The sequence below is a fragment of the Carassius carassius genome, chromosome 15 (genome assembly GCF_963082965.1).
Source record: "Carassius carassius chromosome 15, fCarCar2.1, whole genome shotgun sequence".
Taxonomy (NCBI): domain Eukaryota; kingdom Metazoa; phylum Chordata; class Actinopteri; order Cypriniformes; family Cyprinidae; genus Carassius; species Carassius carassius.
Window position 1 is genome coordinate 1,767,110 of NC_081769.1, and position 19,801 is coordinate 1,786,910.

The 19,801-nt window shown below is 39.3% G+C and overlaps 1 protein-coding gene across 1 annotated transcript in view; it reads left to right on the plus strand.

Annotated features, from left to right (window-relative positions):
• The first annotated feature begins 7,334 nt into the window (after positions 1–7,334).
• The window catches only part of LOC132157980 (regulation of nuclear pre-mRNA domain-containing protein 2-like), a 33,861-nt gene continuing 21,394 nt past the window's right edge, over positions 7,335–19,801 (plus strand). Inside the window, 1 exon segment of the mRNA XM_059567223.1 lies at positions 7,335–7,495. Within this exon segment, the coding sequence (XP_059423206.1) occupies positions 7,345–7,495 (151 nt within the window). The 5' untranslated portion in view covers positions 7,335–7,344.

A 19,801-nucleotide genomic window follows, 5' to 3' on the forward strand; every position in this document is an offset into this window, starting at 1 on the left:
TCAAAGACAAACACACAGGCATCCCTTGCTTTCTCAGTCTCTCCTTTCAGGTAGTCTTTGATTATATTAGACGGTTTTACTTCGTCCATCTGGAGAAATTCAGGCTCTGTCACCTCTCCATGGAACAGCTCACAGTGGCTCTGAACCCAGCACCATGCTACACCAATGTCCCTTATGAACTTCCTCTTCAGTTCCTCTTTGATCTTCTGTTGAAAGTACAAAATAAACTGTGTTTGTGGGGTAATTCTAAAATTACTATAATTATTTTCACAAAAAAAAAAAAAACGTTTTTACCTCATCACTGTCATCTTAACCCATCACAGTTTCCGTACTAGCTGGCTGTTTGGTGATGGTGGACTCTGACAACCTAAAGACAGACTCAAAGGTTAGGTAAATGACCATTTGTAGAAAATCTTTTTCTAGGAACAAAACATTCTAGGAGGAAACATTTAGTGTTTCTGGGTAGTTTGAATGCAGAAGAATCCATTTCATTTCATTAACCAGTTGTGTTTACCTTGGATGTGACACGACACCACCACCTTCTGAGCTGCGGGATGTCATCCTAACAGATAAAACACAAAATAAAAAAACTGAGAATGCATTTAAAAAAAACTTCTGGAAAAAATAAATATATTAAAAAAGGAAAAAGAAAATCTGAGGTCATCACCTGGCTAAAGTCAAATGTCCAGTCCAGGGCTATATAGAGTGCATACTGAAACAGACAACAAATACCATTGAGAAAATTCAAATACTAAAATGTACTGACACCAATTTACTGTACTCTACCGTACAGATAACACTAGACTAGTACTAGTGCATCTAAACTAAACTTCTGCCATCACCATAACTGCTCAGAATCTGTAATTCACAGCTTACCATCAGCATGAACAGACCACAATCCAGTCCCTCTCTCTGGGTTGGAATATTCTATCAAATATTTAAATATATAATTATTTTTTTATACATAAAACTACAGAACAAGGACTGAAAAAACAAACCTGACGATTGCATTCTTGTACCTTGGTTTTAATGATCTTCCATGGGCCATTCATTTTAAGATGAAGTAACCTGTAGGATTGTAGAAAAAAAAGTTAACAAAAGTGTAGAGTGTACACAGCAAGTTACAAAACACACATAGATAAATAACAACAATATTATCATCACTTTAGTGGTTCCCAAGAAACTACAGTTCATCTTGTTGTTCTTTGAGATTCACAGACATATTTAGATTATACAACATACATATAGATGCATATGATGATTTAAAAACACAAAAACCAATCAATTTCTAAAGACATGCTCTCACCATACCTCCATGCTCCACTGCATGACTTATGTGGTTCTCTAGAAGGTGAAATGTAAAAGATAACTTCTCTTCAGTGGTGAAACTGCAGCAGGGACATTCAAACCCCCCATCACGGCAGAACTGTTCTGGATCAGGTTTGGACTGCAGATGTGTAGGATACTGTAAAACATGATAAATATTGTGTGTATATAGAAGGATACACAGATTTGCCACGAACAGAGCGTTATCAAGTAAGAAAGAAATGATGTGGTTGCTCAAACAAGTTATTGGGCAAGAGTTGTCAGTGTATATCATTAAATATATTCTACGTGTTTTGCGTGGGGCCAGTGGAGTACATGTATGTGAGACAGGTGAAGTGTGTGTGTGTGTGTGTGCGTGTGTGTGTGTGTGTGTGTGTGTGTGTGTGAGAGAGTGAGAGAGAGATCAGTATTATGTGTCAGGTATATAAAAAAAAAACATGAAGGATGAATCAATGCACATACATTTTATCAGGATACAGTTAGGAACATTATAGACATTGTGAAAGTAAACATAGCAGTGTTGGTAGCCTTATAACGTGCCTGTGTGAAGTCAGCCTCGTGTTATCGTGTTATCGTTTCACTTCATGTCTAACAAAATATTACTTGAACTAATTTTACTAATTCAAAGCAATTAGATTTAAAACAATTTCAATATTGTTTTCGCAACAAACATGTATGCATTGCTGAATCAAACCTTGTAGTGACAGATGGTCTTATGCTTTTTCTGCTTATAACTCATGTTGACTTGGACATCATGAGATAGTCTTCTTTGGATTGTTGACTGACATTCAGCTTTACCAGAGGTGGGACTTTCAAGTCACAAGCAAGTCTTCAAGTCATATCCCAAGTCCTCAAAGGGTTAAAGTTAATGAGATAATTAAGTGACTAATTAAATGATGATTGTGCATTAATGATTAACGCCTGCTGTTCTTGAGAATTACAGAGGATCAGATGTTGATGTTTTATTGGTTAAAGTGATGCAACCATAATGGAGATCAGTGTTTGCTTTAGTGGGGCTCTTGACCCTTGACTGTCATGTTAGATGCTGTAAATCAGAGAGAAGAAATTAATCTATATGTGATAGGTGGTCAGATTACAATTAAATTAACATTAGCTCTATTTAAGTGTAGCATAATCAACCCAGTAAAACTACACTATGGAAAAAAAAATTTAAGTAAGTGAATTTTAAGACATTAAGGATGGCTGAAGCGAAACAGTCGTTCCGAAGCTTTGCGAGATCCCGAAGCGCAGATGTGTCGAAACACTGATCCGAAGCGTGATTCGAAACACCCATGTCACGTGACTATGACCAAACGAAGCCTCGAAGTGTTTCACTAATTGTTTCATCAGGTGTGGTCCGCCGAATCAGCGTTTGATTGGAACGGTCGGGAACAGACCACACAATCGCACATCTGTATAAAAGTGAAATAAACGCATTTTGACCTCGTGGGTTTTTGTGAGAGGAGTTTGACTTTGAGATAGCGGATTTTTGGTGATATAGTGACATAGTGCGATTTGATTAGTTATAGGCAATTTAGACTTACATTTAAATTTACACAACACATTGACTGAGAGGCTAGAGACAGACAGAGTATACATATAGTGACACATTAATAGATACATAGATTTAAATATATATAGACAGCTAGATTAATAGATAGATACATATATAGATAGATTACAGATACATATATAAATACATATATTATAGATAGATACATATATAGATAGATTACAGATACATATATAAATACATATATTATAGATAGATACATATATAGATAGATTACAGATACATATATAAATACATATATTATAGATAGATACATATATAGATACATAGATTATAGATACATATCTAGATACATAGATCGATTCATATATAGATAGATAGATTTGGAAAGATAGATAAAATGGAAGCTCCCCAGAAGAGATGCTGTACATCTGTGGTGTGGGAGCATTTCCATTTAGAAACCCCAAATAAAGTGAGATGTGTGTATTGTGATCGGCAGCTAGCCTACTGCAACAATACATCATCCATGATGCGCCATTTGAGGAGCACTCATCCTGCCATTTTGCAGGGTGCAGAGGATGGCATTCCCCCTGTACCTAGGCCTGCTACTGACACTGCTGGGCCATCTAAGCAAGGTATGCATTGTTTGGGATATAATTATAATTGAAATATAATTACAACCTTTTGGGACACTGTTTATAAAGTTTATAAGTTATATAAAGCACTGATTATAAACACTGGAAGGTTTCCAAATAATGAACCAGTAGGCTATACTTTTAATAGATGTGCACTAATTGAAGCTGTATTTTTCCAATGTATTTGTCTGAAAGTATGTTTTGTCTTCTCTTTTAAAAGTCAGACAGAGGGAATTGGATGAGGCTCTTATAAACATGGTGGTGAAGGATCTGCAGCCCTTCACCATCGTGGACGATGAGGGATTCAGGGCATTTGTGAACAAGCTTGATCCAAGCTATGTCCTCCCATCCCGGAAGGTGCTTAAAATAATGGTCAGCGAAAAGTACAACAAAGCCAAGGAGAAGACAATGGAGGACCTACAAAAGGCCGAATTTGTTAGCCTTACAGCTGACATGTGGTCCTCCATTAATATGGATGGATATCTTGGTGTGACTTGCCATTACATAACACCAGAGGCAAAAATGGCAACTGTTGTACTGGGTGTAAGGAGGTTTTACCAAACCCACACAGCCCAGCATCTCATGGAGGCTAAAGCCTTGCTAATGGCTGAGTGGGGAATAACCTCCAAAGTTCAGTGCATGGTGACTGACAATGCATCTAACATGATCCTAAGTGCCCAGCTACTCCACCTTCGCCATGTCCCATGTTTTGCTCATACTTTAAATTTGATTGTGAAAAAGGCACTAGATCAAACCCCAGTCATCAATGAAATACGCCAGAAGGCCAGAAAGATAGTGGGGTTGTTCAGATCCAGCTGCAAAGCAAAGGACAAGCTTGTGGAGATGCAGAGCTTGATGGGAAGACCAACTCTGAAACTGATACAGGAGGTTGACACGAGATGTAACAGCACATTTGACATGCTACAGCGCTTGTATGACCAACGTGAACCAGTGGCTGCTGCACTTTCCAACTTAAACAATGATACTGCTCCCCTGGCAAGTATTGATTATGACATTATTGAACAATCATTGTCAATACTGCAACCATTCAAACTCGCAACAACAGAGATGTCAGAGGAAAAGAGAGTGTCTGCTTCAAAGCTTATACCACTGTACAGGATGTTGCAGCACAAGCTTGCACAGAAAAAAGGAAATGCAACGCAGGAATCAACTGTTCAATTAGGTAGGCCACAATGACCAGACTACCCATGTGATTGGCCATAACTGTCATATTATTGTCATTATTATAAATATGTGTTTCTCCTGTTTTGGCTCATAGGCTCACATCTGCAAGAGGTCTGCACTCCAGATGTGGAGGTTATGAGAGTTTTAGAGCCTTGGCACTGGCTACACTGCTGGACCCAAGGTTCAAAAATGTGGCATTTGGAAATGCTGCCAAAGCCCAGGAAGCTGAAAAGCATATCACACTGGAGTGTGCTTCACTGATGCGTTCAAACACAAATCCTGGTGAGCAGTTTCAGTCTGTGTTATGTTATGTAATCTGAATCATGTAATATAATATATCCTTCATATATGCCGTCAGTTTAGGATTTGTTACTAATTGCTGTTTTCATTTTTATTCAGACCCAGAAATGTCAACATCACACCCATCACCATCAACATCAACACCAGTAGAAACACAGGACAGTTTATGGGAACTTTTTGATACTCGCATCCATCAAACCAAGATGATACACAATGCTACAGCTGATGCCACAGTGGAAGTGAAAAAATACATCAACGATGCGTATTTGCCCAGAACTCATGATCCACTAACTTACTGGAAAAAGAGAGCAGTAATCTTTCCTCATTTGTATGTCCTTGCAAAAAAATATCTTTGTATGCCAGCAATAAGTGTCCCTTGTGAGAGGATTTTTTCAAAGGCTGGAGGAATTATCTGTAAAAAAGAAGTAGGCTAAGTCTTTCCACAGCAGATAAATTAATATTTTTGAATAAAAATCTCTAAAAAAGTGAGACATTGTGGCTTGATTTCTTTTATTAATATTCATTTTTCATGACCAAAATAACATTATGCACAGTGAGGAGCCTATAGGTTGCAAGCTTCACATATTAGAACATTATAATAATAAAAAACAACACATTTTTTAATGGCTCGTCAAGGTTGTTTCAGATCAACACCTGCAAGTGACCACTGGGTGTCACCGTTGAGACGGGTGTCGGATTGATTCGAAGCCTCGACACAATATGGCACATTTGGTTCAACTGTTTTATTGGTTCACGAGGCCTCGATTTTGCCATCACTAGTAGACACACACAGACATCAAGAACCAGCATATGACTCTCAACAGTGGTGACAATCAACAAAATGTTGCATGCTGGGTAAAACCTTAGTAAAAACTCCCGTCATGCACTGCAGTATGAAAAATTGTCACCACTGTTGAGGATCGTGTGATAAGTGTGTTTGTTTAAAAACCTGAACTGATTGTCTCCTTTTGTGTCTTTCAACATTGAAGCATTGTGGGTTTTTTTTTTTACTTCAGTTCAGTAATAGCTGAGTGTCAGTCTGGAAGATAAATTAGTATAAATTTAGCAGAAGCACTCGTGTCTGTTTGACGTTTCATCTGTGCTATCCTAGTCTCACGTGAACACTCCGGTCTTGCACGTGTGATATCGCGTTGTTTCCTTGTCACATCTCGCGGGTGTTTGGTTGTGAAACGTAGTTTGCGTGCCAGACAGAGCTGTCGGCGATTCTTCCTATTGTAAAGTCATGCAGTGTGAAACCTTCTGTCGCCAATCCATCGTGCAGTGTGAACACAGCAGTGACTGATGCTGGCTAAGATAGTCATGCAGTGTGAAAAGAACAGTGAACCGACTACTTTGAAAATCGTGCAGTCTGAACTCGGCTTAACTAGCATCCAGACTGGGAAATCTGGGTAATGAGAGGGCAGACGAGTTGGCAAAAGAAGCACTTAAAGCAGAACAAGTAGAACTACAGGTTCCACTCAGCAAATCAGAATTGAAAACAAAAATTAAAGATGGTATTCATAAACTCTGGCAGGATAAATGGGATAAGGGGGAAAAGGGGAATTTATATAGTATTCAACAGCATGTAGGCTAACAGTTAAAATGATCAGCTCACTTTCACGACAGGAGGAAACCTGGCTCACCAGGCTAAGGTTAGGACATACAGGACTGAACAGTGGCTTACACACAAGAGGAAAACATGAGACAGGAATGTGCCCATATTGTATGGAAACAGAAACTGTGAAGCATGTACTTGTGACATGTAGGCAGTACAGTAGGAGTGTAACAAAGAACTCTGTTACTTTTTGCAACCTGTTAAGTCTACCTGTAACACAGTCTACAGCCAAAGCAGTGATAGAGTTTCTAAAAGAAACACAACTAGCTAGAAGACTTTAGCCCAATTTAATTGTTCCTTTTTTTCTTCTTCTCCTTCTCTGGAGGTTGAGCTGAGGTTAAAGCTGGAGGAGCTGAACACGCAGCGCCAGCTGAAGCTTGGGCTCTGATCTCCTTTTTATTTTTTATTATTATTATTTTTTCAATTATTATTATATATACATTTATTTATGACTTCCCAACGTGATCACACCTCAATCCAGTAGATGGCGGTAATGCACAAAGACTGTTAGCTGCCAATACAGTTCATTGAAATAGAAGAAGAAGAAGAAGAAGAAGTATTATTCCGACCATTGTCGCCCTCTGCCGGTGAAATGCGGCGCTGCGGGGCGGGGAGGGGAGGAGAGGAGAGGGGAGGGGAGGAGAGGAGAGGAGAGGGGAGGGGAGGGGAGGGGAGGAGAGGAGAGGGGAGGGGAGGGGAGGAGAGGAGAGGAGAGGGGAGGAGAGGGGAGGAGAGGAGAGGAGAGGGGAGGGGAGGGGAGGGAAGGGACGATGGCGGCCGCCTTGGAGTCATCGATGGACCGGCGATTTCAAGGAGTCTCAAACACGATGGAGTCTATCCAGGGATTATCCTCGTGGTGCATCGACAACAAGAAACACCACATGCTCGTCGTGCGCTGCTGGGTGAAGTGGCTGAGGAAATGTGAGTTGCTAACATTGCTAATGAACACACGCACACACACACACACACACACAAACTGACGGATCTGGATACACACCTTGCTCCGATGACAATGCATGTTGTGTTAAATGCTTCGAGTAATGTGAGGGTCTGGTGTGTGTCGAGCTCCCACATGTTGAGCTGATTTCCAAGTAAAGCCCAGTGCAGGATCATTCCGCATGCCTGACATTTAAAACACAAAGTTTGCTGTTCTTTTAGCCTTGTGCATGAACAGATATGATGCAAACTCGTTAATGCGTGAGAGTGGAGCTCAGATAGTGATGCAGCGATGGTCACGACACTGCTGTATAAGTTAGTGTATGGAGAGTGTGCTGATCCTTTAGTCCTGTGTGTCAGTGGTCATCTAGGGCTAGTATGAATGTCTGCTAGTATCAAAGCGTTTCGTGCTGATTCTTCTGTGTTTGATTGTCGTGACCTTTGACAACTGAAGACTGCAACCTTTCATTTGTACATACCTAACCAAGCAAGAGGTTATATCTGATATAAATAACTGTATTTATCTGACTGCAGTCAGTGTTTGCACATTGCTCCTAAGCTTAAATCATGTTGATATTATGTTTTGTAAGTTCATCCATTTTTTTGTCCCAGAGCCTTGTGCATTATATACCTATCTATCTATCATGCCATCACTGTTTTAGGATGCTGTTAATTTCAGCAGGCAAAGGTACACTTTAAAACCAAGTATGTTTCTGTTAGTTAAGTAGCAAGTGTGTGAGACAACCTTAAACAAGGACGGAATCAGTCGCATGAGTCTTTAAATGCTATTTGATGACTTGATTAAATGATGCAGATATGTGTGTTTCTTCTGATGGTATGAAGCTGAGCTGACTTCTGGATAAATGTGTTAAAGTTATTATTTGGGACATCGAAACAGGCAAAATGTAGTTTGGGACTTGATTTTATCCATCAACTGTTGATTGGTTTGTGACAGTGACCGTTGTACTGGACATATGTTCCCCAAACCTTATGAAAAATGTAATCTATAATCAAAAATGCAAATCTGCAAGATGACTAAATAAAGGAACAAATGAATGAATTACGTCATTCACAAAAAGAACAGTAATATGAAATTAAATATTTTACTTGAAAAAGTTATATTTAATTGTGTGTAACTGTAACCCCGTAAAGGACATGACATGAAATAGTGTCTTTTTTTTCTCTTCAGTTTTTGATCCTTTGTACAAAGAATAAGTTAAAAAAAAATATATGTTTGCATATGTGGCATTTGGCTCATATATGATGACGTGAGAATATGGAGAAAGAAACATTTCTGTTTTATTCAGAGACTCAAACTATATGCAAGTATAATAATATGTAAATAGTATAAAAATATTTAAGTTGGTGTAAATGCTGATTCTTAGGCCATATGGCAAAAAATGAAGATGAAAGGCTGTTACTTGTAATGCAAATCAGTGAGATTTTCATAACAGTACAGCAGATACTTACATAAATGATTCATGGAGATTCAGGTGAAGCCAAGTGTTCATCTGGAAATAAGTTATTACATTTACTCATGGCTGGACTGGCCATTGGGCATACCAGGCATTTGCCCGGTGGGCCGACGTGCTTTTTGGGCCGATATCTCATACTCATATATATATATATTTTTTTAAACGGCCCATAAAATTTGTACATCGGCGGCCCATTCGTTTTGTTTTGTTTTGCTTAATTGGCGGCGCTGGGTTTGTGCCGGTGTAATGCATTGGTCAAAGTCAGTGTTAGTTTTTTTTTCTGACAGACCAGCCCATGAAACACGTAGATCAGCGGCCCATTGGCTCTTTTCTTGATTGACACTGGGCTGGCCCAATCACAACTTTAAACGAGTGAGCGAGCGGCAGTAGTGTCAGTGTGTATTTGTAAAAAAAGATGGAGAAGAAACGCAAGGAATGTGCAGATAAATAGCGTGAAAAAATAGAACCAGGCCCTTAAAGCAGACACTGTAAACTGTCAAAATATATGTTTTCTGACCTTCATCAGCTCCTGTGGCAGATGATGATAGTGAGGACGGAGGATCAGGAGAGAGATGAGAAAGTGTAGAGCCTGCGGTAAGCATAACTACTTTCAAAACACTTAGGCCATGTCATGAGTGTAGATTATTTCCACATCTGCATAAATGACGATTACCGCAATTCACTAGAAATTTAATAAGAGGCGTTTGTAAACCATGTTTTCCGACAAAATAAAAGCTTGATGCAGTTTGCGTCAAAATAAAAGATCATGTGCTTATCTCTTTCAAGTATAGAAATTGGTACAACTAATTAAGAAAGTTTCCTTTATTTTTTTGTGCATTTGTTTTACAAAATATGGCTATTACTGTCATTGGATTAATATTATAACTATTATTATGTATAGGTGTAATGTAAATAGACACTGTAACTAAAAGAGGTTTGAATTTTTCTTTGTTTAATTTGCACACTGAATATGGGTTGGAGCTTTTAATTTTGAACTCTCAAAGTGCACCAGATTAATGAATTTAACATCAAAATGCACAAACTTTTCTCACGGGGGGCATGCCCCCGAACCCCCCTAGAAGAACCGAGGACACACCACCATAGTTTTAACAAAAATCCTGTAAGAAACACTGGTATTGCTATGCCAGAGCCGCTTATAGCTTCTGTATTAATAAATTGTATTAACTGTATTAATAAATATAACATTTTGACTTATTTCATCTGTTAACTCTCACTCGTTCCTATACTCACTCATTACATGGCATTACTGGTTTTAATGAATAGAAGTTGGTTTGCATATAATTAAGGGCGTGCAAAGATGGGTGGTGTTTATGATCATATAGTGGGCCGGTCTGGACAAAAATGCCCGGGCCGATTTTTTGTCCCAGTCCAGCCCTGCATTTACTTGATAAAAATCAGCAAAGATTTGACAGCAGTGACACGTGCATTGTGACCTGAAGAGGGACGTTTGCACAAATACTAAAAGGCCTTTTACTTGAAGTATATATTTATTCAAGCAGGTTTTCTCAAAGCATACTTTTTAGTCTCTTGAAGAATGTGCATTAATTATTAATGTAATTGTGACTGTAATCAGATAAATGAAATTAGATCGTGACAGATGATACTTTTTAAGTAATTCAGATCAATATAGACTTCAATATTCTCCTGCCATAAACGTTTAATCTGAAACTCCTACAAATGCATGCGCAAAAATAACCGTATCAATACATTTTTATTGCTAACTTTTCACTGCATGTCATTAGTAAGTAGGATACTAACAGTATTTGATTTATTTAATTTAAGTCAAAAGAGGGTTTTGCGCTGGTGCAGGCTGTTGTTAGAGATAGGGGTGTGCACGGATGGTCGAACATTCTGCTCTAATTATTCGATAAATACAAATGATATTCGAATTTCGCAAAAAAAAAAAAAGTTCACAATAAAACCTAATTTGGTCACTTTCTGTGATTCTCCACGGCATATATTTGAAGATGTATGCAAGCAAAAAATAATTAATGAATGAATAAGGGGCTGTTCACATATCGCGCCTAAAAACGCGTGGAAAACGCTAGGCGCGCCGCTTTCTCCTCCTTTCCAAAGCGCTTGGGCAGAAGCGCACCTGAGGGGTCTGCCGTTGCTAAGCAACAATGACGCGCTCTCTCCATGAAGACGCGGAAATTTCAGCAAAGGATAAATGGATTTGCAGCACAAAAAAAAACGCTTTCAGTAGCTCTGCTACTAAATTTATTTAAAAATGGCAATCCATATACAGCTATGATCAGCTGTTCCTTCATCTTGGCTGAGCTTTCAACGTTGTTATGGGAAAGAATGAGGCTGATTGGTTAGTTCTTGTCACATGACCTGCGGTGCGCTTGCGGCATTCAGAAAAGTTGAGATGTTTTTAACTCGATGCGGTGCGAACGCACCTGGAAAAACGGCGCGTCGCACCGCGTGCACATCGCAACTGCGTCGATTCCATTATGAGCGCGCCTACATTGGAAATAACAAACTTGAGCGCGCAAAAGACGCGATATATGAATGGCCCCTAAGAACTGCGGTCTTCTATAGTTCTTCAAATATGCCGTGGAGAATCACAGAAAGTGACCGAATTCAAGAACACTGTTGTGGCATCGCTCAAGCAACGACTAAACACCGCTAACTTGGAGAATGCAGTGAAAACTCCTCTTCTCGCGTCTGCCCTAGACCCTCGGCACAAACATCTCAGGTTTCTCGATGAAAACATGAGAGAAGTAAGAAAAAAAAAACTTTTTTGAACATTATCAGAGTATTTTCCTTGATGCGAATGGTGCGTCACCAACGATGAAGAAGATGCAATGCCCACTCGTCGGAAAAGGCTGAGCCAGTTCTCCAGCGATGATTACAGAGAGTCCAGCCGAGACGAGTGGGAACAGTTCTTGCTGGAGCCATGTATTCCACCAGATGAGGATCCCATTCAGTGGTGAAACGAAAACACGAAGCGCTTCACAAAACTTAATTACTTAGCACACCGTTATTTGTGAGTCCCGCCAACGTCTGTGCCGTCAGAGCGCGTTTTCTCCGCGGCCGGCCTTAGTGTTAACAGACTAAGGAGCCGACTTTCCCCCGATCATATTTACACGCCTGTGTTTCTTAACAAGAACATGTAAAACAATAGAAAAAAAGATTTGCTGACAGTTTCAAAGTTTCAAAGCTAAGCTACGTTCTACAATAGCCTAATTGCTGCAGGCTGCTTTACGTTTTTTCTTTGTTCACTTTTTTTTTTTTTGCTTTTAATCTGTACTTTTGTTTGTTTGCACGCTGTGACGAGTGGGGCGGGGCCGAGGGACATGGGAGCGAGGCCGGGGGAGTGATTGGAGATGAACTACACCTGTTCGTCCCACTGGTCTCGAGGCCCATGGAGGAGATGGAAGGATATAAAACTGGAGCGACGACAGTGAAGGACGAGAGAGGACCAGGCCTGGGCTTTTAGTTGTGTTTTGGTTTTTATTTTATGCGCACCAGTCGTCCGTGAGGGGCTGGTGCGCTGTTTTGTGTTTATTTTGTTATTAAAATGTTTTTGATTGTCCGCCGGTTCCCGCCTCCTTCTTCCGGATGAATATGAAGGTTGATATCGTTACACACGCATTGTTAAAGGTTTTCAGCTACAAAACACGATGTGTAATGTTCAAGCTTATTGTGTGTAAGCTTGTTCAAAAATGACGGAAACAATAAATGTTGCAGATAAATAACGTCTGTCTCATTAAACTAAATAAACGAATATTCGAATATTCGTTTTTTGTGAGCTCAAATATTCGAATGTGATATTTGCGGAAAACGCCCATCCCTAGTTAGGGAGTGAATTTGTGTTTTCATTAAGCGCATCTACTGTGTGTTTCATGCAGATATATTTTCTGTGGTGTCGTTTCAGAAAACTCAAGTCAGAACATTGTTTTTGCTTCAGATTTTGAAATGACAAAATCTAACTTGGATTAAAAACTGCTCCTGTTGCATGTATGTAGCATCTTTGTTTGGATCGTGATTAAAATGCTGTGGTTGCCTCTAATTTTAAATAGCAGCCGATAACGATATTAGGGAGTAAAAAAATTCTGATATCGATGTATTGGCTGATATTCTTTGTGTATACTGAATACAGTGTATACATAAACAGAATTATATACATAAACGTATACATAAATTATATACATAAATGTAAAGTAAAACATTTCAAAAGTTTTTTTTTTTTTTTTTTGTACAGTATCTACAATCAGAGTGCTGTATTGGAGCATATTAAATGCAAAGTTGACTGGATGGTAGTGCTGGGCGGTTTGAACAAAAATTTATATCACAGTTTTTTTCTAAATTATGCTGGTTTCCCGGTTTATGACGTTTTTAAAAAAGTACTTAAAAAGGTACTGGTCATAATACTTGCATAAAATGTTTGATGTGAAAAAGCGGTTCACTGACTGCGCAGCACAGCCGCAAGCGCCACAGTTACGTTTGGGATCATTTTATTTTTAATACTGTGTCATTTGAAAACATTGCAATTGCGTTTTAAAATACAACAACGAGCACCACGAAACCATTTAAAGAGATGCATTCAGCAGTCTCCTTGACGGGAAACAGTCAACAAAGTAACATGATCTAAAATGTATGGCGCGCTCTCTTCATTTTATCAAATGATCATAATCACATCTATTCATTTTACAGTCCTGCTACTAGCATTTTATTCAGACTAAAACCCCTTTAATTCGGGTGAGAAAGCTTTTTTTCCCAAATGGCTTTGCACATAATAATAATAATACCGCTGCAGACGCATTTTGCAGTATTAAGGTTATTAATTGATCGTTAATTTAAACGTCGATCGATCATGGAAATGACCGAATATTGACATCCCTAAATGCAAATGAGTTGGATGGAAACCTGGCTATTGTCTGCATCAAACCATGCTTCCGAACAAATGTGATTCATGGTTCTGGGCAGCTCCAGGACAGCTGTCTCTCCGAGCACGGTGCTGTCTGTGAGCAAGTCAGAGTAACGTAGCCCTCAATCACGCTGCAGTGTTTGTAAGAGCTGACAACTTCTCCACCCCATTTACAGAGTGAGATTCTCTGACTACCTTTATCTCCCAGGACTGTTGTCGAATCTTCCAAACGTTTTGGCTTGGGGTCCTTCACATGCGCAGCAGCACTTTCCACTGCAACAATAACACGGGGCTGCCTGCCGACGTGCCTGACTTTAAATCGGCGCTACTAAACACGGATATCGGCCGATGCTGATATATAAAAAAATGACAAATATCGGCCCGATATATCGGCCGAGCGATATATCGGTCGACCTCTAATATAAAAAACGCATTATTCATGCATTTTACTTCTAGGTTTGTATTATAAGCTGCTCAAGAAAGCGGCAACACATTTAAACACAATAATTAGCCTACTTTTCTTGTTAAAATATTTAAAGTTAAAACACCACAGACAGAAACAGTCTCGTGCCTTTTGCATTTAGATCTTTATCACAAGCAATCCCACTGGTCTTAATGAACTTTGTTTTTCTGCCTTCATAAAAGTGAACATATATTAGGGATGCACTGGTTGACCGGCCATAAATCGGAACCGGACGGTTTTTGCTTAAAATACGCGATCGGCAATCGGCCGGTTTTATGTCTTTTTTTTTTGGTCGATTTTTCCGGAAGTGCATCCGCATGCACAGACTTCATTGTAATCGTTCGCTATGTCATTTGTGTGGAAGTATTTAGAAATCTGTGCGCAGGACACGGGCAGCCGATCAGCACTGGGAATGCAGAGCTACACGTCTGAGGCACAGATAGCAGGAAGCGAACTGCCGACTGATCAAAATAAGAGTCCCTTTCCAGCGCTCACTGAAGCTGTGCGAGCGTATCTGTACCTGTCTGCGCCCTACACAAGCGGAGACAGTGAAGGGATGTTCAGCTCAACTTCTCACATGCTTGCATACACGTTGGAAAAGCCAGAAGTAAACGACAGTTCTGTATAGGATGATTATTTTTATTTTACCTTAAAATTATATCGACTGAATTTGGTTTTAAAATCACCTGCTGTAGCACACTGAGAAAAGTGTTTAATTCATCCAATTAAAAAAATTTTGGGTAATGATTCACATCTATATTGTTTAACTTGAGACAATAGTTATTTATTTTTCATTGGCTCAAGTAAAAAAATATAGATGTAAATCATTACCTTTATTATTATTTTTTTAATTGGATGAATGAAACACTTTGCATCTTTGTTTTATTCGCACCAATATTATTTGATTTTAACATTTTGGAATAATACTTATATAGCCTACTTTTAGTCTCACTGGTAAAGACCTTGTTTTAAATTTAAAACCAAATTTAAAAACTAAAATACTGAATGCTGATGCTGAATGTGTGTTGATTGTGGTGTTTGGACTGTAGAACTATGCAGTTGTTGCCTTTAATTTCACATGTAACAGTTAATCTTTTAATTTAAGGCCAGTTCTATGTAGTTTCAACCCAATTCAAAAACAAAAGCTAAATGCTGATGTCTGTACCATCTATGTTTGTATTGAATGTAGGCTACTTACTGTGAAGTTACTGCCGTTAATTTCAGATGGTTATGGTTATTGTTTTCAATAGCCAAAAGCCAGTTTGGCCTATTAAATACCAAATAAACAGCTTTTATAATAATAGAGATATTATCATTCATTCTAAATGGGATGGCTACTGTGGCTACAAATAAACAGAAACAGACTCGACTGAATAAGCAGGCTATTTTCATAAGCGTTAAAAATAAATAAATAAAATAGAAATAAGTGTACTTATGTGTGATTAATTTTGAGTCCTGATAAATTAAATCAATATGATCAATGTTTCACTTATTCTATAGTTAAAGCATTGATGCTTTTGAATTTGAATATTTAACAAAGCATGCAAACAAATGGCCGCTTTTATCATGTTCGTTTTGTGATCGCGCATGTTCCAGTGACTTATTTCTTAATTTTCTGATAACTTCTCTTTGTTGTTGAAATGATGAGGTTGCATGACGTTGTTCTGAGAGGCGTGTAAAGGGCGTGTTTTAGTGACGCGCAGCGGAGCTTCAGGCTCCACTGTGGAAACCCTGCGCTATTCTGGCCTCGGTGCTACTGGCCTGAGACTATTAGCCCCGCCCGGCCCGCTTTAAGCCCTGGCTCGCACTGGCCCGACAGTGGAAATGCGGCTATTGTTGGGAGACACTGCTCAGCTAACCTAGAGTTTCTCATGGTTAAATGTAGACCTTTTTATCTGCCTCGGGAGTTCACTTCCACCATTATAACCGCAGTCTATATTCCACCGGATGCTAATGCCAAGCTTGCTTTGAATGAATTTCATGCGACCATTAGTAAACAACAGACTGCTCACTCGGAGGCTGCTTTTATTGTAATAAAGACAGTGCACCCCAAATTCCATCAGCATGTTTCCTGCCACACCAGAGGAGACAAAACTTTGGATCATGTTTACACAAACAATGTTCCGGCAATTTGCCTGGTCCGACGTGCAGTGTGAAAGGGGCTTAAGTATTCACCTCTCATCAACTGTGTGAAGCCATTAGTGAGGACCATCAAAGTGTGGCCAACTGGAGCAGACTCTTTACTTCAGGACAGATTTCAAAACACTGACTGGAGTATGTTTGCTTCTCAGGCTGCCTGTGGCTCTCAAACAGACATTGACATCTATACCTGCTCTGTACTGGATCACATCAACACCACCATTGACAGTGTTACAACCGAAAAACAGATCACAACATACCCTAATCAGAAGCCATGGATGAACAAGGAGGTGCGACTTCTGCTGAAAGCCCACAACACTTCCTTCAGGTCAGATGATGCTCAGGCCTACAGCAAATTCAGGTCTAACCTGAAAAGGGGCATCAAAAAGGCCAAATACGGCAACAAGCTGAAGGTTGAGGAACACCTTTCCAACTCTGACCCCCGACGCATGTGGCAGGGCATACAGATCATCAGTGACAATAAGTCAAGCAACTCCACTCCAACGGTCACAGAAGTCTCCTTCCTTAACAAGCTAAATTACTTTTATGCTCGCTTCAACAGCAACAGCCTCAGCAGACCACCAACCCCTTAAACTCACCTCCACAGATGTCCACACTGCATTGAGCCAGATCAATGCATGTAAGGCTGCTGGCCCGGATGGCCGTGTACTTAGGGCATGTGCAGAGCAGCTTCCTGGGTCTTCACAGACATTTTCAACCTGTCCCTCACCCGAGCAACTGCCAACATGCTTTAAGTCCACATCCATTGTGCCAGTGCCAAAACACTCCTCCCCAATATGCTTAAATGACTACTGCCCCATAGCACTCACACCTATTGTCATGAAGTGCTTCGAGCGACTGGTCCTAGAACACCTCAAAGACTGCCTCCCACCCACACCAATTTGCCTTCCATAAAAATAGGAGCACAGAGAATGCAGTCTGCACAGTGCTGCACTCTGCACTCACATACTTGGACAATAACAACACGTATGTTAGGATGTTGCTTGTTGACTTCAGTTCAGCATTTAACACCATCATTTCCTCCAAGCTGACCACAAAACTTGGAGACCTGGACATTAACACCTCCCTCTGCAACTGGATTGTGGACTTTCTGACAAACAAACCTCAGCATGTTAGGTCAGGCCACACCTGCTCCACCACCATCACACTCAACACCGGCATACCACAGGGCTGGGTGCTGAGACCGTTCCTTTACACCCTTTACACCCACAACTGCAAGTCTGTGCATGGATCCAACTCCATCATTAAGTTTGCAGATAACAGGACACTGAAGAAGAACCAGCTGTATTCAGCCAACCTGGGAAACTTCTACCGGTGTACGATCAAGAGCATCCTGACCAGTTGCATCACAGTATGGTATGGGAACTGCTCTGTGGCTGACTGCAAGGCACTGCAGAGGGTGGTGAAAACAGCCCAACGCATCACAGGGACACTACTTCCTGCTACTGAGGACATCCAGAGAAAACGCTGTCTACGTCGAGCTCGCAGCATTCTTAAGGACTCCTCTCATCCTGACCACAGACTGTTTAACCTCTTGCCCTCCGGGAGGTGCTTCAGGAGCCTCCGGACAAGGACCACAAGATTTTTCCCTACAGCTGTCTCCTTGCTGAACTCTCGTACACCACCCCCCCCCCCCCCCCCACATCATACACACAGACTCCTCCCCCTCTTCACCACATCTGACTGATTTATTTATTTACAAGCAAAAAACAGTAAAGTTGTTATTACTTGCACTATTGCCTGTTCATCCATAATACGGATTAATCCATTTGCACACTGAAAAATGTTCTATCCCCTTTACTGTCCATTGCGCTAGTGTAAATTATGTTCATATGTTTATAGTTTCTGCCTGTAGTGTACATACACTTTTATATAATCCATCTGTATAGTATGTTCATAGTACACCTATCTGTATATCATGCTGATAGTATTTAAAATCAGTAAATTATGTCCATAATACTGCCTTATTTGAATATTTATTGTACATTTGTAACATATTGTAGACCTTGTATATTCTGTACTTACTGCTTATTCTGGTTAGATGCTAACTGCATTTCGTTGGCCTGTACCATACATGTGCAATGACAATAAAGTTGAATCTAATCTAATCTAATGATTTACAGCTTAGTACAATAAAAAAATTCAGTATCTCTAAAATGTGAATTTTTTTCTCAGATCAATCAAAAAACGATTTACAAAACAGAAATGTTCAAGATCTCCAAAGCAGGTTTAATTATGCACTTAATACTTGGTCGGGGCTCCTTTTGCACGAATTACTGCTTCAATGCGGCGTGGCGTGAAGGCGATCAGACTGTGGCACTGCAGAGGTGTTATTGAACAGTGTTGTAGTTGAGACCAGCTCATTCGAGTCCGAGTCAAGACCGAGTTCAGAGAGATTGGGTCTGAGACAAGACCTAAAGAAATCTTCGAGTATGTAAAATGTTTGGTGGAAACAATAAAATTGGTACCATACTCAAACACTATATAAAACATAACATCGCATGTACACTGTATTTTATTTACTTGATATAGGTTTAAAAAATATTATCAGTTAAGGGTAAAAAGGCCACATATCACAGAATGTTTCTTTTTTTTAGAGTCTTACTGCACACAAACATGCAAACTGAATAATAGATGATGTGTTAATGTGGAACTTGAACAATGTGCATCCTGACCTGTGTCCTGCTGCCTCTGTACTAATGTTACGCTAACATCTTATGTCACAAGAAAATCTCCAATCATTGAACATGTCAATCATAGGGCCCTATGAAATCCATTTTATTTTTTTCCAAATACCATTTTTTCGGTTTTAATTTTTCTGGATTATATTTTTTTGTTTAAGTTTTTCTCAACTCCTTTTTAATGGTTAAATTTTATTGTATTAATCAAAAAGCATGTCTAATTAATTAAAATAACACATACATTTTCATAACAATTTATTAAGTTTAACAAAAATTACATGTTTAGGGCCCTATGAAATGTTTTTTTTCTTCACCATATGTTTTATTGTTACCTGATTCTGTGTTTTAGCATGTGTAATTATTTAAATGCATAAAACATCTTATTTTAATCTTTTTTTTTTTCTTTCTTAAAATTAAGTTTCTTTCCCCTCAGAAATTCTATGTGTATTTACATTTTTCTGGTTATCAAATTTAGACATAAAACATTCATTTAATTTTTCTTTTAATTATTGAAAATTAAGCAAACTTATTTTTTTGGTAAACAAAGGGGATTTACTATTAAAAATAAAACATGGAAGAAATATTGTGTGATTATTCCTTAAAAAAATAATGTTT